Here is a 13,891-nt window from a genome sequence, read left to right as displayed (position 1 = left end):
CCGGGCAGCTGACATCAACTGGAACATCTCAGGATCGAGATGGGCTCAGGTAAGTATTAGGGGGGATAAGGGTCGCTGCTGCACACAGAAGGTTTTTTATCTTAATGCAAACAATGAATTAGTTTAAAAAATCCTTCTACCTTCTGAAAAAAACTTTAACATGTCTTTGGAGTGTGGGAGGAAACCAAAGTACCTGGAGTAAACCCATGCAAGCACAGCGAGATCATACAAACCCCAGGCAGGTAGTGTTGTGGTTTGTATATGAAATTATATTAATTTGGTTATTGGGAGTTTGGAAACGTTAGATGGAATTTTTACTAGTGAAAGTCTATAAAAATGCAAACATATTCACAAACTACCTGAAAGCATTACACATCTTTGTGCAGAGACTGACTAAAGTAGAACATAAGATTAAGGTCAAAGAAATTAGAATAAGTTGAAGAAAACTTAAATAAAATCTTGCTTCGTTTTAAATTTCTTCCTTTCTTGAAAGCCCAAGTTAAGCTGTTCTTTTTGCTAGTATCTAAAAAGTCTTTACCATTTTTCCAAAAACTGAAGTGCATCAAATCGTTATGTTTTAGCAAAGTTCACAAAGGCTGTACTTCTTCGCTATGTTGGTGACTAATTTCTGCACTTACAATGGAGTTTGTTGAAGTGTATTTAGAGACAAAAGGTTTTTTTTTAATATCACATAGAGTATAGAAGGGTTACACACTCCTTAATTTTTTCCTGCTTGTGTCCCATTATGGAGAAATACCTTTCATTTCATGTCCAAGAGAAAGTAAGTAAGTAAGAGGAAATCTTTCCAACGAATTGTCCCATAATACAGACCAGAAACTGAAACTTGGCTAGAGATGTGTGCAGTGGGAAAGGCCAAAATTAGTTTATTTGGCATACTTTAATTTTTTACCATTGATTCTGATTTGTAATGAAAGTTTTTATCACTTTAGTGATATTATAAGCAATAATGTGCATGTGATTCCTCTTTTGGTTTTGGGTGTTTAAGTGGATGTTTTTTTAATTCCTTTTTTAAAGTTTTTTTCAGTATAATACAAGGTAAGAAAATAACAGAAAAAAGTATAGAGCCATGATCCATAAGTTGATAAGTAATTACTTAAGAAAAGCCATGTCACATATAGAAATGGCATAGGCACAATGATACAAGTCTTGAAGTCCCGATAAAAGGAGAAGTGCAATTGAGGAATCAGAATTGGGGGAAAACATGCAATAGAAAAATGAAAGTATATACAAAAACTATATAAAGCAATCTCATCCTTGTGGGATACAATACATGAATAAACAGGTCTTGGAATTGTAGGTGTCTGAGTCTCATTCATACATGTGTATGGCAAAACCTAGCCACATGCTTATGCCAGGGAAGAGGTACAAATCATATGTCCATGGCACTCAATGCTCTATTATTAAGAAACAGACAGAAAAAGACACCAGATTATTAAATCTGGAGAGTGCAATATCTGGTGCACCTCTGCATAGAAACCAATCAGCTTTATTTTTTTATTTTTTGTCAAAGCCTAATTGAACAAACTGAAGTTAGAAGCTGATTGGCTACCATGCGCAGCTGCCCCAGATTTTAGACTCTCCAGTTTAGTAAATCAACCCCTAAGAGTAGATACAGTTAAAAAAAGAAAACATATGAAAACGAAGGAAAGCCAGCACACCCGGTGGGAGGGCAACACAGCATACCAGTCCAGGGGTAAGAAGGGGTAGCTGGGCCTAGGGGGCTAAAGACTCCCCACCAGAATTTGTCTGAACTTATCAGAGAATGCAAATTCATTTGGATAAAACAATTTTTTTTGGCATTGTTCCTCTTTGCCTTGTAACATAATTGTTAGTTCCTCCATATGTTGAATATCTGCAATGTGGCAGAACCATTGCTGAATTGAGGCAAATGTTGCAAATTTCCAATGTGCAGGTATGCACAAATGGGAAGCATTAAGTAAATGGCATATTACAGATTTCTTTCAGGCCTTCAGAAGGATATCATTGTGATGTAGAAGGAGGTAAGAAGGTGATTCTGAAACTATCCGCTTAGTACATTTTGTAATTATATTGCACACCCTTGTAATAACCGGACATGACCAGAAAATATGAAGGAGATCACTTGGTGAATCACAACATCTCCAATGCGTGGCCGGGATGGACGGATCTCATACCATCTTGTGATGAGTTTGTACCCAAGTTTGTGGTATTTATTTATTGCTAATAGATGATTTGTAGGACAGTAAGAGCATTTTGGAATGCTCTGCATATATCAGCATGAGTTGGAGGTCATTCTCCCATTGACCCAAAAAGGAGAAGATAGTTTGAATGTTTTGCTGTAGGAAGAACTGATATGCCCAAGATAAAGTATAACGTTGATGTCCAGAGTTATGGCATTCCTAGTCAAAAGGCATGACCTTTCTCATGAATAAACGTGTTCAGAGAAGCATTAGAAAAAAATGGGACAATTGGAAAGTTTGTAAGGGACCCAACATAAATAATAAAGGATTGTGGGACATGTGAGTGAGCAAAAGCCATTTACAACTTGTATCGTAGTGAATGGTACTATATCTCTGCTCACGAAGCTGAGGGGCTGTCCCAAGATATTCCTTTATGACCAGAACAGCGAATTCATGAAAGTGGAACCACAAAATACCCAATGCTGTTTTTGACTGCCTGTAATAGGGGTCAAAAAGTTCAGGTGAGTGAGCTGTGTGCTTGCATGCTGGTGAAGAGGAGACACTAATGAGCACTGTTGGTGTGGAAACATTGCAGTGTTATTGAATTCACTTGAATTTATTTTTAAAAAGACATTGCATCACTAATATTTTGTTATAATATTTTGTCCCAACAGTGGGCTTTAGCCCTCTTACAGCTGAAACTGGTTCACAGGAGTGCAGAACTAAGCGCACGCCTGTGACCCACAGGAGAAGTATGGCCAAAAGAGCTTTGGTCATATTTTTTCTTTCAGAAATACAGCCTGAATTGGGACCCACTTTGACCTGTTACTCTAGTGAAGGACATCTTTTCTGTACACAAGCTTATAGGGATTGATTGATAAAACTGCGCAAAACCTTGGCTCAGGGGGTATTGCTGAGCAGAGGATTATAAATGGCTGATACCATGAATGATATAGCTGCATTTACTATTGCTGTGCAAAAATAGATCTGTCTTAAGAACAGTACGAATTTCTATCCAAATGTTCACTTACTAAAAACATATAGCCGAATGAAAAAAAACTAGATGTTATGTTAACTATGTTACTGCTTCAGCTTCTTTAAGCCAGTGGTGGTGGTGTGGGTGGTGTTGGAATTGTCTCAGCTGGAATTAGTATAAAGAGAATGCTTGAAATTGGCTATTCATTTATGTTTTGAAAATGGAGGCAAAATGCTGTAAACATAGATAAATAATTATGAATACAAAGAGAACCTTTAAAGTGGTTGTAAACCCTTACAAACCACTTTGACCTACAGGTAAACGGCTTACCTGTAGGTCCAAGAAATATCTCCTAAACCTACATGGTTCAGGATATATTTACAAATAGACAGCGGCACGCAGGCGCCCTATCGCCGTTAGCAGCATACCGCTGCTAACAGCGATATGCCGGGAGTGACGTCATCGCTGCTCCGGCGCTGTTAGAGTGGCCGGAGCAGCGATACCCGGAAGAAGATGGGAGCTCCATACTACAGGGGACAGCAGTGACATGCATAGTAGCCCATTATGCTTTACGTTTGCAGGGAAACAAGACGTAAACCCATCAGGGTTTACTTCCTCTTTAACAAAAATCTAAATAAATAAATTATATATCCACACTCAAGGGTTTTAATATTCAGGGGTTTTAGCATAGCTGTCATTCAGAGCAATAAACAAGGTAACTATCACAATATGAAAAATTATCCATTAATGATTTCAAAGCATGCTCTAAAAGGGCATTCAAATAGCAATACTGGTTTAAGAATTAAAAAAAAATCAAAGTAAATGGTAAGATGCATCATATACATTGGCAGTGAGGGAACTTCATTTGGGGCTCAAGACCTCATTAACTTTTTTTTTTTTTAAGACATGCAGTGATTTTGTTTGTAACCAAATTATTGTGGTTATTTTCTAGAAAAATATCACACTAAGGGGTCCATTAGGAAAGGTGTTAAGATAATATATAACACTTTTAGTTTTAATATATCACGTGACATTGCAATTTTCCCACTTCATCTAATATTTAAATCTTTTTTCACTGCAATTTTAATAAGCACTTAATAATAGTCTTTATCACACTAGGTCCTCTTCATCACTTAAAATATTTTCCATCCTGTATATTGCCCTGGGACATGGTTTTGGCAAGCCATGGCTTTAGCTTTCCCTGCAACTGTATGCTGATTCCCATACTCCCAAATTTCTGTCTACGTGTGTTGCTTCCATAGAAGGCAATGGTGCTCATACATCTATCATAAAACTTAGGATTTTGGGGTCTATTATGTTGCTGCGGGGAAAACGGGAGCAGTGGTATGTAAACCACTTATTGTATGCAATAAGTGAAAATGAATCCAAGCAATAAACACAGCTGGCTACAATATGTGATCCAATTCTCACACAGTTTTGAATTTGAAACTACTCATGAAACCTGTTGTGTTTTCTTTTAGTGTGCAGCTAACCTTTGCATACAAATTAACTCAATGTAATTGTATATACTGCTTATTGAATGATGAGGTAAAGATCTACTGGGAAAAGATTAATTCTGTTCAGCACACATTAATTCTCTTCAGCATTACATTTAAGACTGCCTAAATATCGGCTGACTCCTGCTGCCATGGGAGGCCCTGTTGGCAACAAACACGGTACTGGCAGAGGAGACTGCTCCATTATTGCTGTTTAGCATTGATGGAGGAAATTATTATATTTCCTTTGTTCAAAAGAGGAAATTTTATACACACATGTTTATCCTTAGACTAATTGAACAGACAACACCAGAGCAATATAAATAAAAAGGAAGCCGACCCTTTGGGACTGACATACAAAAGGAGAGTAGGAGTTGCGAGGGTGCAGATGGTGTGTCAAACTGTTGGAGATAGACCACTGCACAGAGGGCACAGAGGGCAGCAGTCTTTAGCTTAAATGTCCTACCAAGAATCTGACTTTTAAGCCCCATACACACTATCAGATTTTCTGCTGATTTTTTTCCTTCAGATTTACCAAAACCATATAATATGAGGTCAAATCTTAGGAAATTCAATTTGTATGCAATCAGGCAGGCCCTTGCACTACATGGTTTTGGTAAATCTGAAGGGCAAAAATCAGCAGAAAATCTGATAGCATGTATGGGGCTTTGGCCTAGCACCAGAGTTTTATTAAATCAATAATAAATGTAAGACTTTAAAAAAGTAATGTTTCTCTGCATCATCTGTATATCTTCTTGTTTGCTTTTTACTATCATTAATAAAGTTAAAGTAATACAAGAACTTGGCCCTAGGTGCCAATTCCAACCCCCTGAGACTGCATAAAAATGTTGGGCCTGTTCTGGTAGGTATCCACATTCATATTAACTACACGGCTCTGTAATTTGATATAAATATTTGCTTTCAGAAGCTGGGAAATAGTGGGGTTGATTTACTAAAAAGGAAGGGAATCCACATTTATCAAAGTGAATATTCACTGAGCTGTGTTCACTTAAATCACTTAAACCAAATTTTATTACTTGGGCACGTAAAGTGAGCGCAACTTCATCTTATTCAGCAAACAGCTTTTCCTCCTTTTAATAAATCAATCCCAATGTTTGGTTCAGTCAGCTGACAGAGCAGCATCTGCCTCGGGTGACCTAGAGAATATATATTTTTTATATTTCCTTCTCTCTACAGCAGTTAAGAAGCCACACCTGATGAGGCAGAAGTAGCTGGGCAAGTGATCTGTAGCCAGGTGAGAGGCCTTCACTGTCAGAACCAGTGTAAGGGCAGCCAGGCAGGAGCCAAATTCCATGTAGTCTCTCAGGAAGGCCTGTTCTGATTGCTAGCAGAGTACTCCAGTTCCAGTGGGGTGACCATTGGTCCTTGGATCCGTCCAGCTTGTCACCATTGTTACCAGAGGTACTCTGGACTTCACTGAGAAGGATGCTGTTTATAAAGATAAGAACAAGGAGCTGTCTGTGTTCTGAACTATTTATTGAAGGTTACCAAAGTAGTGATTCTCAGCTAGATACCCTGTTGTTATATAGACTATGCTATGTGTCTGTGATACCTTGATTGAACCTTAGATATTCCTATGAAGACACACTTTCTGTACAGCTTTTATAAGTTTGTGCAGTTTTCATTAGTTTACAGTGTATGTGTGATTGTTGTCATCCCAAATTGCTCTTTGTCTGATCATCTGGCCAACTGCTTATTATGTCAAAAGACTACAAAGTAATAATAAATAAAAATTTAATATTAAGGTTCCTGCAAAGCCCAGTCATTACTGTTTATCTTTAAGCGCAACCACTCTGTGCATACAGTTTTTATTGAGATTTTTAAGTTGAAATTTCACAGTATCAGCTATAAAAAAATATTGTCATCTTAACAAGGAATTCCATGTATGAATATTTTTACATAGTTACCTTGGTCCAACTTGGACCAAGGTAGTTGTAGCTCCCTCTGGAAGCTAGAAAATATTGACATAGACACTGCTCCTCCAATGATCGCTACTCCGGGTGCCAATTAGAGATCACTTTGCATCCTCTTATTGAATGCAAAGCGCTCCTCGATCAGATGAGGTGGAGAGACAGGGTGTTCACTGAAAATATTCAAATCGATGTCTGAATGGCACCCATGCTTCTGTGATGAGTAGGCAGCAAGGCATGGGACCCAGGAGCAAGTGGAGATCACTATGGTAAAAATGCCTACTACATTGATTTCCCACTTCCAGAGGGATCAGCCAGGTTTGGTTTATACATAGTTACATTGATCCAACCGTCTAAGCCCTTGTACACATGGTCGGACATTCCGACGGAAAATGTCCAATCGGACCGTGTTGTCGGATAATCCGACTGTGTGTGGGCTCCATCAGACTGTTTCTGTTGGAATATCCGACGGACAAAGTTTTAGAGATGGGCTATAAAACTTTCCGACAACATGATCCGATCGGACTTTGTCCGATTGTGTGTAGAGAATTCCGATCGGACAAAGTGCCACACATGCTCAGATCAAATTCCTAGACCAAAGCTATTGGCTACTAGCCTGAACGTAGTCCCGTTGTAACGAAATAACGTCATCACGTTACGTACGGTTGGATTTTCCGACAACTTTGTCCGACCGTGTGTATGCCTCACAAGTTTCGGACAAAATCCGTCGGACAAAATCCGATGGATTTTGTTGTCGGAATGTCCGACCGTGTGTACAAGGGCTAAGAAGTGTGCATGTAAATTACAAACTAGGCTTTGCCATTTTTAATTACTTTAAAACATTGCATTGTATGTGTTAGGAGTTGTTTTTTTTAATTATTTTGTAATAATTGAAACAGCTTTAGGCTTTTAAATTAATGAAAAACTTCAAAAATGAGTTAAAGATATTTTGGTAAAACAAAAGATGAGTTGTTTAATTTAGCTATTTTAATATTTAACATAGGCTGATGGAGTTTGTCATTTGTTACATTATTTTCTTTTCTTTCACTGACACTCCTCTGAAGCATCTTAACTTTATATCGCTGGGTATAATGTTTAGCAAAGGCTATTAAAAAACATTTGAGTCATTCGTTTACAAGAACCATCACTAATCATGAAAAATGCTGTTAACAGACATTAATAAGCATGACAGAATTTCCAGACATTATGCACGCAGCAAAAGGCGGAAACCTTGAATAGTATCAGTGTAGGGATGTGATGACACAGCCATGAAAAATAGGATGAGCAATAAAACTCAATTTATATTCAAATAGTTGGAGTCATAGATACATGCCAAGGTGTAATAAATGAGGTAAAAGGCAGACTTACAAGTTACGCAACTCTGGGAACTGAGAGAAAGCATCAGGACCAAGCTTTTTCAACAAATTATGCTGCAATGACCTGAAAATGATAGATAGCAAGTGTATAAAGAACATTTAAAATCATTTTTATATTCATGGCACAATTACCTCAGTAACAGATAGGACTTGGGAATGATATTAGTCGTTTATTATGCTCCCTGGCATCCAGTTACATTGCTAGGTAGAACCTTGAAATGTTTTCAAGGATTTAATAAACACAGGACTGAAACCTGACTTTAAACAAACCTTTCTTTTAGTTTTATGCTGAGTAAGGGATCTACTGTCAGATGTCGCTGTTAAGGAAATGTACCCATACTTTAGAAACCAATCAGCTTCCAGGTTTTATTATCAAAGCTTAATTGAACAAGCTGAAGTTATAAGTGGATTGGCTACCATGCACAGCTGCACCAGATTCTGTGTACTCCAGTTTTAGTAAATATTCCCCAAAGAGAGCAATTAGGGAATGGTTGTCACTAGGAAAAAAAAACCATGGATAGCAATAAAAACTGGATGGGAGTTCTAACGTTACTCACTGTTCTGAAAAGTTTCTTGCAGTCTCTGCCAGTTGTAAAGACATTTTGGCAGACATTCGGGAGACATTTGCTGGTTCAAATAAAAAACAGCCCACATTATGCCTGGTCTGCTTGATCTGTATGAGAGAAGCCGGGCATTCGGCCAGCTGCTGCCGGATGTGCATGCTGGAAAACCAGTGGCCGGCGTCTCCCGATCTGCGCTCTCAGACAATGGCAGAGAGCACTGATCAAACTGTTCTGGCGGGGGGAACGTCCCCCTGTCAGAACACAACAGCTCAGTGGGGGAGATCGCTACTCTTGAATGGTTGGTACAGCAGCTCTTACCGGAGATGTCAGTTTTATTTTTGTGCAACCCACTGGATTGCACAAAAAAAACCTGTAGTGTGTACCTGGCTTTACTGTCTCTGTGCCAATTTATCACCAGGTCAGAGAATGAAAGCAATTTTTAAGAACAGGGACATAGACAGTAATAAAACCTGACACAGGTCCTTACCCTTCTTCTTGCTATCCTCTTAGGTTATACGGTAAACTCTAACAAACTGGACTCTCTGATTTCTACTATATTAAACTGCATTACAATTGTACTGTCTGCCATTATGTTGTAAAGGACTGTTGGCACTATATAAATCCTGTATAATTATAATTTATATATAATATCTATATTTCGATATTGATATTTATTATAATATCCTAAACTAAAAATAAGGTGTTATTGATGGACAGTGGTACTTAGTCCTAAACTCTAATCCCACACTCACCCTTCCTGAACCTATGGTATCCCCCACCTCAATGTCTTACTTACATCTGTAGCAGAGTTGTTTCTTGAGCAATATTTTCATCCCCTTGGGCAGAAACCCTATTCAGCACTGGCAGCTATAGTGCCCAGTATGGACCAATACAGGTGAAGTCTTGGAGCATATTTCTGCCCAGGCTGATAAACACATTGCGCATGGCTCTTCTACATGGGAAAATAAGAGCTTGGGGCAGGCAGTGTTGGTAAAGGTTACTTTAGGGTAGGCAATGGGTTTTAAACTACATTTGTCCTACAAAGAAAGGTGGAATACAATAAATTCATGTCCCCGTTAAGTTTTTTGAGCACATGCTGAGCTCAGATGCATATTTTTAATCAGGATTGTTCAATCTATGGGTCCATGGCTCAGAAACAACCTTCAGTGGCTTTTTTCCAGCTCCCTTTCCTGTCAAAGTTGGTAGATGTTTGAGGTAGTGGAGCTCATAAAACACCAGATTAGGCTGCTTTAGACTTGCAGTTGGGGGGTGTTAAAAGCAAAACGCTTATTGGAGAAAAAAAAAATGTGGTTGAGCTGCATTTTAGCATCAACCAAGCACCCCAGCCCTTAAGATGCAAAGGCAGTGGATGGAGGTGTTCCCATGCTGCACTTGCCTTGCTCCTGTGGAAAAAACCCTGCACCTGTTTTGTTTGTTGAACTATTTGTGGAATACAGCTGAGTTTATTCAAGAAAAGAACCATAAAAACTGCACTATTTATTACCAAGCAATCATCTATCCCTGAGCTGGCCATACACTAGTACATTTTTGAATGAATGCTTATGAACATTCGTATGAATATTCATATGAAAATTCTTAGCACTTTTGATGATTTGGTGAATGTCATTTCAGAGTACTTCAAAATGCTTTTTTCTTTGCACATTTAATTTTGGAAGTTTCTCAAATGAAAACTAGATACACTGTTAGCCCTTGTACACACAGTCGGACATTCCAGCGCAAAATGTCTGATCGGCCGTGTTTCGGATAATCTGACCGTGTGGGGGCTCCATCTGACTTTTTCCGTCGGAATGTCTGACCAACAAAATTTGAGAGCTGGCTATAAAATTTTCCGACAACGTGATTCGATCGGACTTTGTCCGATCGTTTGTAGAGAATTCCGATCGGACAAAATGCCACGCATGCTCAGATCAAATTACGAGACCAAAGCTATTGGCTACTAGCCTGAAGGTAGTCCCGTCATAATGAACGAACGTCATCATGTTCCAAACTATCGGATCTTCCGACAACTTTGTCCGACCGTCTGTATGCAACACTAGTTTCGGACAAAATCAGATTTTGTGGTCGGAATGTCCGACCGTGTGTACAAGGGCTTAGAGATTTTCCATCCTACATTTTCTCATCACAGTGTTAAAAAATGAACATCGATTTGACCCCACAAATGATTTGAAAATGAAACGAATATCCTTAAAATTAAAAATGATTAACAAAACTCTACTAGTGTATGGCAACTGAACTCTAATTGGCTGCTGTGAGTTATTGAATTTTACAACTTACACATTATCATTGATAATATCATCCTCGATGTATGTATAGCTATTTTTTTGTATATAACAGTAGTAGAGAAAGATTACAACTCTTGTTATGTTATTATTGCTGTCTGTGTCCCCACTGGGAAAAGTCCAACTGTCACCAGAGTGAAGGTGAGTCTTTCAATATACTCTGAGCAAAAATATAAATGCAACACTTTTGTGCTTGCAACCATTTATCATGAGCTGAACACAAAGATCTACGAGTTTTTCTATGTACACAAAAGGCCTATTTCTCTCAAATATTGTTCACAGATCTGTCTAAATCTGTGTTAGAGCCCTTTCACACCAAACTGCGTGTGGTGTCCGTGGTAAAGCGGCGCTATTTTTAGCACCGCTTTACTGGTGTTTTAGCGGCGCTATTCGGCCGTTAGCAAGGGGGCTTTTAACTGAATAGGGGGGTTAAATCCGCCTGCAAAATGCCGCAGGTTTTCTTTTGGGAGCAGCGGTGGAGGAGCGGTGAGTTCACCGCTCCAAAGAAGCTGCTGGCAGGACTTTTTTTGATGCCCTGCCAGTACACCACTCCAGTGTTAAAGCCCAAGGGCTTTCACAATGGAGTGAAAGGAGCCATTTTTTTCAGGCGCTATACAGGCGCTATTTTTAGTGCTGTAGCGCCTGAAAAACGCTGGCAGTGTGAAAGGGGTCTTTGTGAGCACTTCTCCTTTGCTGAGATAATTCATCCACCTCACAGGTGTGACGTATAAATATGCTAATTAGACAGCATGATTATTGCACAGGTGGGCCTTAGGCTGGCCGCAAAAAAAGGCCACTCTAAAATGTGCAGTTTTACTGTATTGGTGGGGGGGGGGGGGGTGCCAGATGCCATAGAATGTGAGCATTTGCCCACTCAAGTTGGTTACGTTGATGAACTGCAATCAGGTCGAGACCCCGATGAGGACAACGAGCATGCAGATGAGCTTCCATGAGACGGTTTCTGACAGTTTGGGCAGAAATTCTTTGATTATGCAAACCGATTGTTGCAGCAGCTGTCCGGGTGGCTGGTCTCAGACGGTCTTGGAGGTGAAGATGCTGGATGTACAGTTCCTGGGCTGGTGTGGATACACATGGTCTGCCATTGTGAGGCCGGTTGGATGTATTACCGAATTCTCTGAAACACCCTTAGAAATGGCTTATGGTAGAAAAAATGAACATTAAATTCAAGGGCAACAGCTCTGGTGGACATTCCTGCAATCAACATGCCAAATGCACGCTCCCTCAAAACTTGCGACATCTGTGCCATTGCGCTGTGTGATAAAACTACACATTTTAGGGTGGCCTTTTATTGTGGCCAGCCTAAGGCACACCTGTGCAATAATCATGCTGTCTGTTGGAAGTCGACATGGTCCAATGTCATATTTCTGGATTTTCTACATATCTATTTTTAGTCCCAAACTCAGCCAGGCTTCCATGTTTTTTGAAAGGATGAAGGTTTTCTCATCCCCTGGAGGACAGGATGCCCCCCCAAGTTGAGTTTATAGCCAATTAAGCCTCTAACTGTGCATGACAATACTGACTCTGATCTGTTTATGAGAATTCCTGATTAACTGCTCTGCAAGTGAGCTTCAAAGAAAGCATGACTGACAGAGACAATTGATGAGTTGAGATACAGAAGATCAAAGACCCAGATATCTATGAAGATTTGACCCAGTTCGGACAGTGGCGATTCATGGACAAGTGTTGCCCCCTAGTGGACAATACAGCATGCTTCCTGGAGAATAGATAGATATTAGGAATACCTCTTGGCAATATCTATGGGGAGGAGGCAAGTGGGGGTGGCTATGAGTGGGCGTGTATGTCTGAGTGAAAAGGAGCACACACAGGCAATTTGTTCTCTTCCTTTTGAATCATGGGTTGGGCCTAAGCCTCATGGCTCTGGCCCTTTCTCTCTCTTTCAACATCTGGAGACCAGCTAAGGAGTCTTTTCTAGAGGATGTGATAAGTATATTCTTGTAGTGTGTTCTGATTATAAGCTTTGTATAAGCTTTGTAGTATTGTAATATCTTTTAATATATCTTTTAATACTTTTATGTTATTTTCCTAATTCTGCTGTTTAGTATATTCCTATTCTTGGGAAATAAATATAACATTGTTCCGTAAACAGATGTGTTTGCTATATTATTGTGCTTATCAGACTCTTATAGTCTAGCTAATTTTTAGGGTTAGGCAAGTTAATACATGTATGCAATAGTTATATAGGATATATTAGATTGTATATTGCTGCGTACATTACTTCACTGTCTAATCAGCATCTTGATATGCCACACCTGTGAGGTGGATGAATTATCTCGACAAAAGAGAAGTGCTCGCTAACACAGATTTAGACAGATTTGTGAACAATATTTGAGATAAATAGGCCTTTTGCGTACATAGAAAAAGTCATAGATCTTTGCGTTCAGCTCATGATAAATAGGGGCAAACACAAACATGTTGTGTTTATAATTTTGCTCAGTGTAGATACCTGTTCTGATGACAAATGTCCAAAAAGGAAATCCCCATCACTTTTTAGATATTTCCTTTCACTTCCTGTTGCATCTCCAGCATGGGCAATTAAGGGAAATTTCTCAAACAGGGCACAGACAGCGAAAAATCAACTGAAAAGGTATTTAATCCACTCTATACAGAACTAAAACAAAATAAAGTTTTTGACAATACATATACATTAGTAATAACTTTGAATGTTTCCTTACAAACACACAAGGAAGGATTGGAACTTGGTAAGCTGAAGGAGATATTCCTTTTTTTACATAAACAGTCTGTCCTGCTTTACTCACATCATGGTCACATTGGAGGAGACAGAAGGGACAGTGCGTAATTTGGCTCCATCACAGTCAAGTTCTAATCCTCGGCACAAACATTGAGCTGGCACCTCACCAAGCACTGGATAAAAGAAGATATGAACATGTGAGAAGGCCAGAGCTGCAATAAAAGGCCACCTAGTATAGTGTTCTGTCATCTACAACTTCACTACTCTTACTCCGTTTTAATTGATATTCATGCCAAGATTCTATTTTGTGTTGAATATGTGTGTTGATTAAACCCCTT

The 13,891-nt window shown here is 39.2% G+C and overlaps 1 protein-coding gene across 1 annotated transcript in view; it reads right to left on the bottom strand.

Moving 5' to 3' along the window:
- Window positions 1–13,891, bottom strand: part of RXFP1 (relaxin family peptide receptor 1) — a 523,212-nt gene that overhangs the window by 194,321 nt on the left and 315,000 nt on the right. The window contains exons 4-5 of the mRNA XM_077477119.1: window positions 13,621–13,726; window positions 7,952–8,023 (exon numbers count right to left, since the gene is read on the bottom strand). Of these exons, the coding sequence (XP_077333245.1) occupies window positions 7,952–8,023; window positions 13,621–13,726 (178 nt within the window). The remainder of the gene's footprint in view (window positions 1–7,951; window positions 8,024–13,620; window positions 13,727–13,891) is intronic.

Source organism: Lithobates pipiens, unplaced genomic scaffold (assembly GCF_037356315.1).
Source record: "Lithobates pipiens isolate NorthernLeopardFrog02 unplaced genomic scaffold, aLitPip1_a1.2 Scaffold_13, whole genome shotgun sequence".
NCBI classification, from domain to species: domain Eukaryota; kingdom Metazoa; phylum Chordata; class Amphibia; order Anura; family Ranidae; genus Lithobates; species Lithobates pipiens.
Note: the sequence above shows the minus strand (reverse complement) of the source record. Positions and strands in the feature narration are given on the sequence as shown.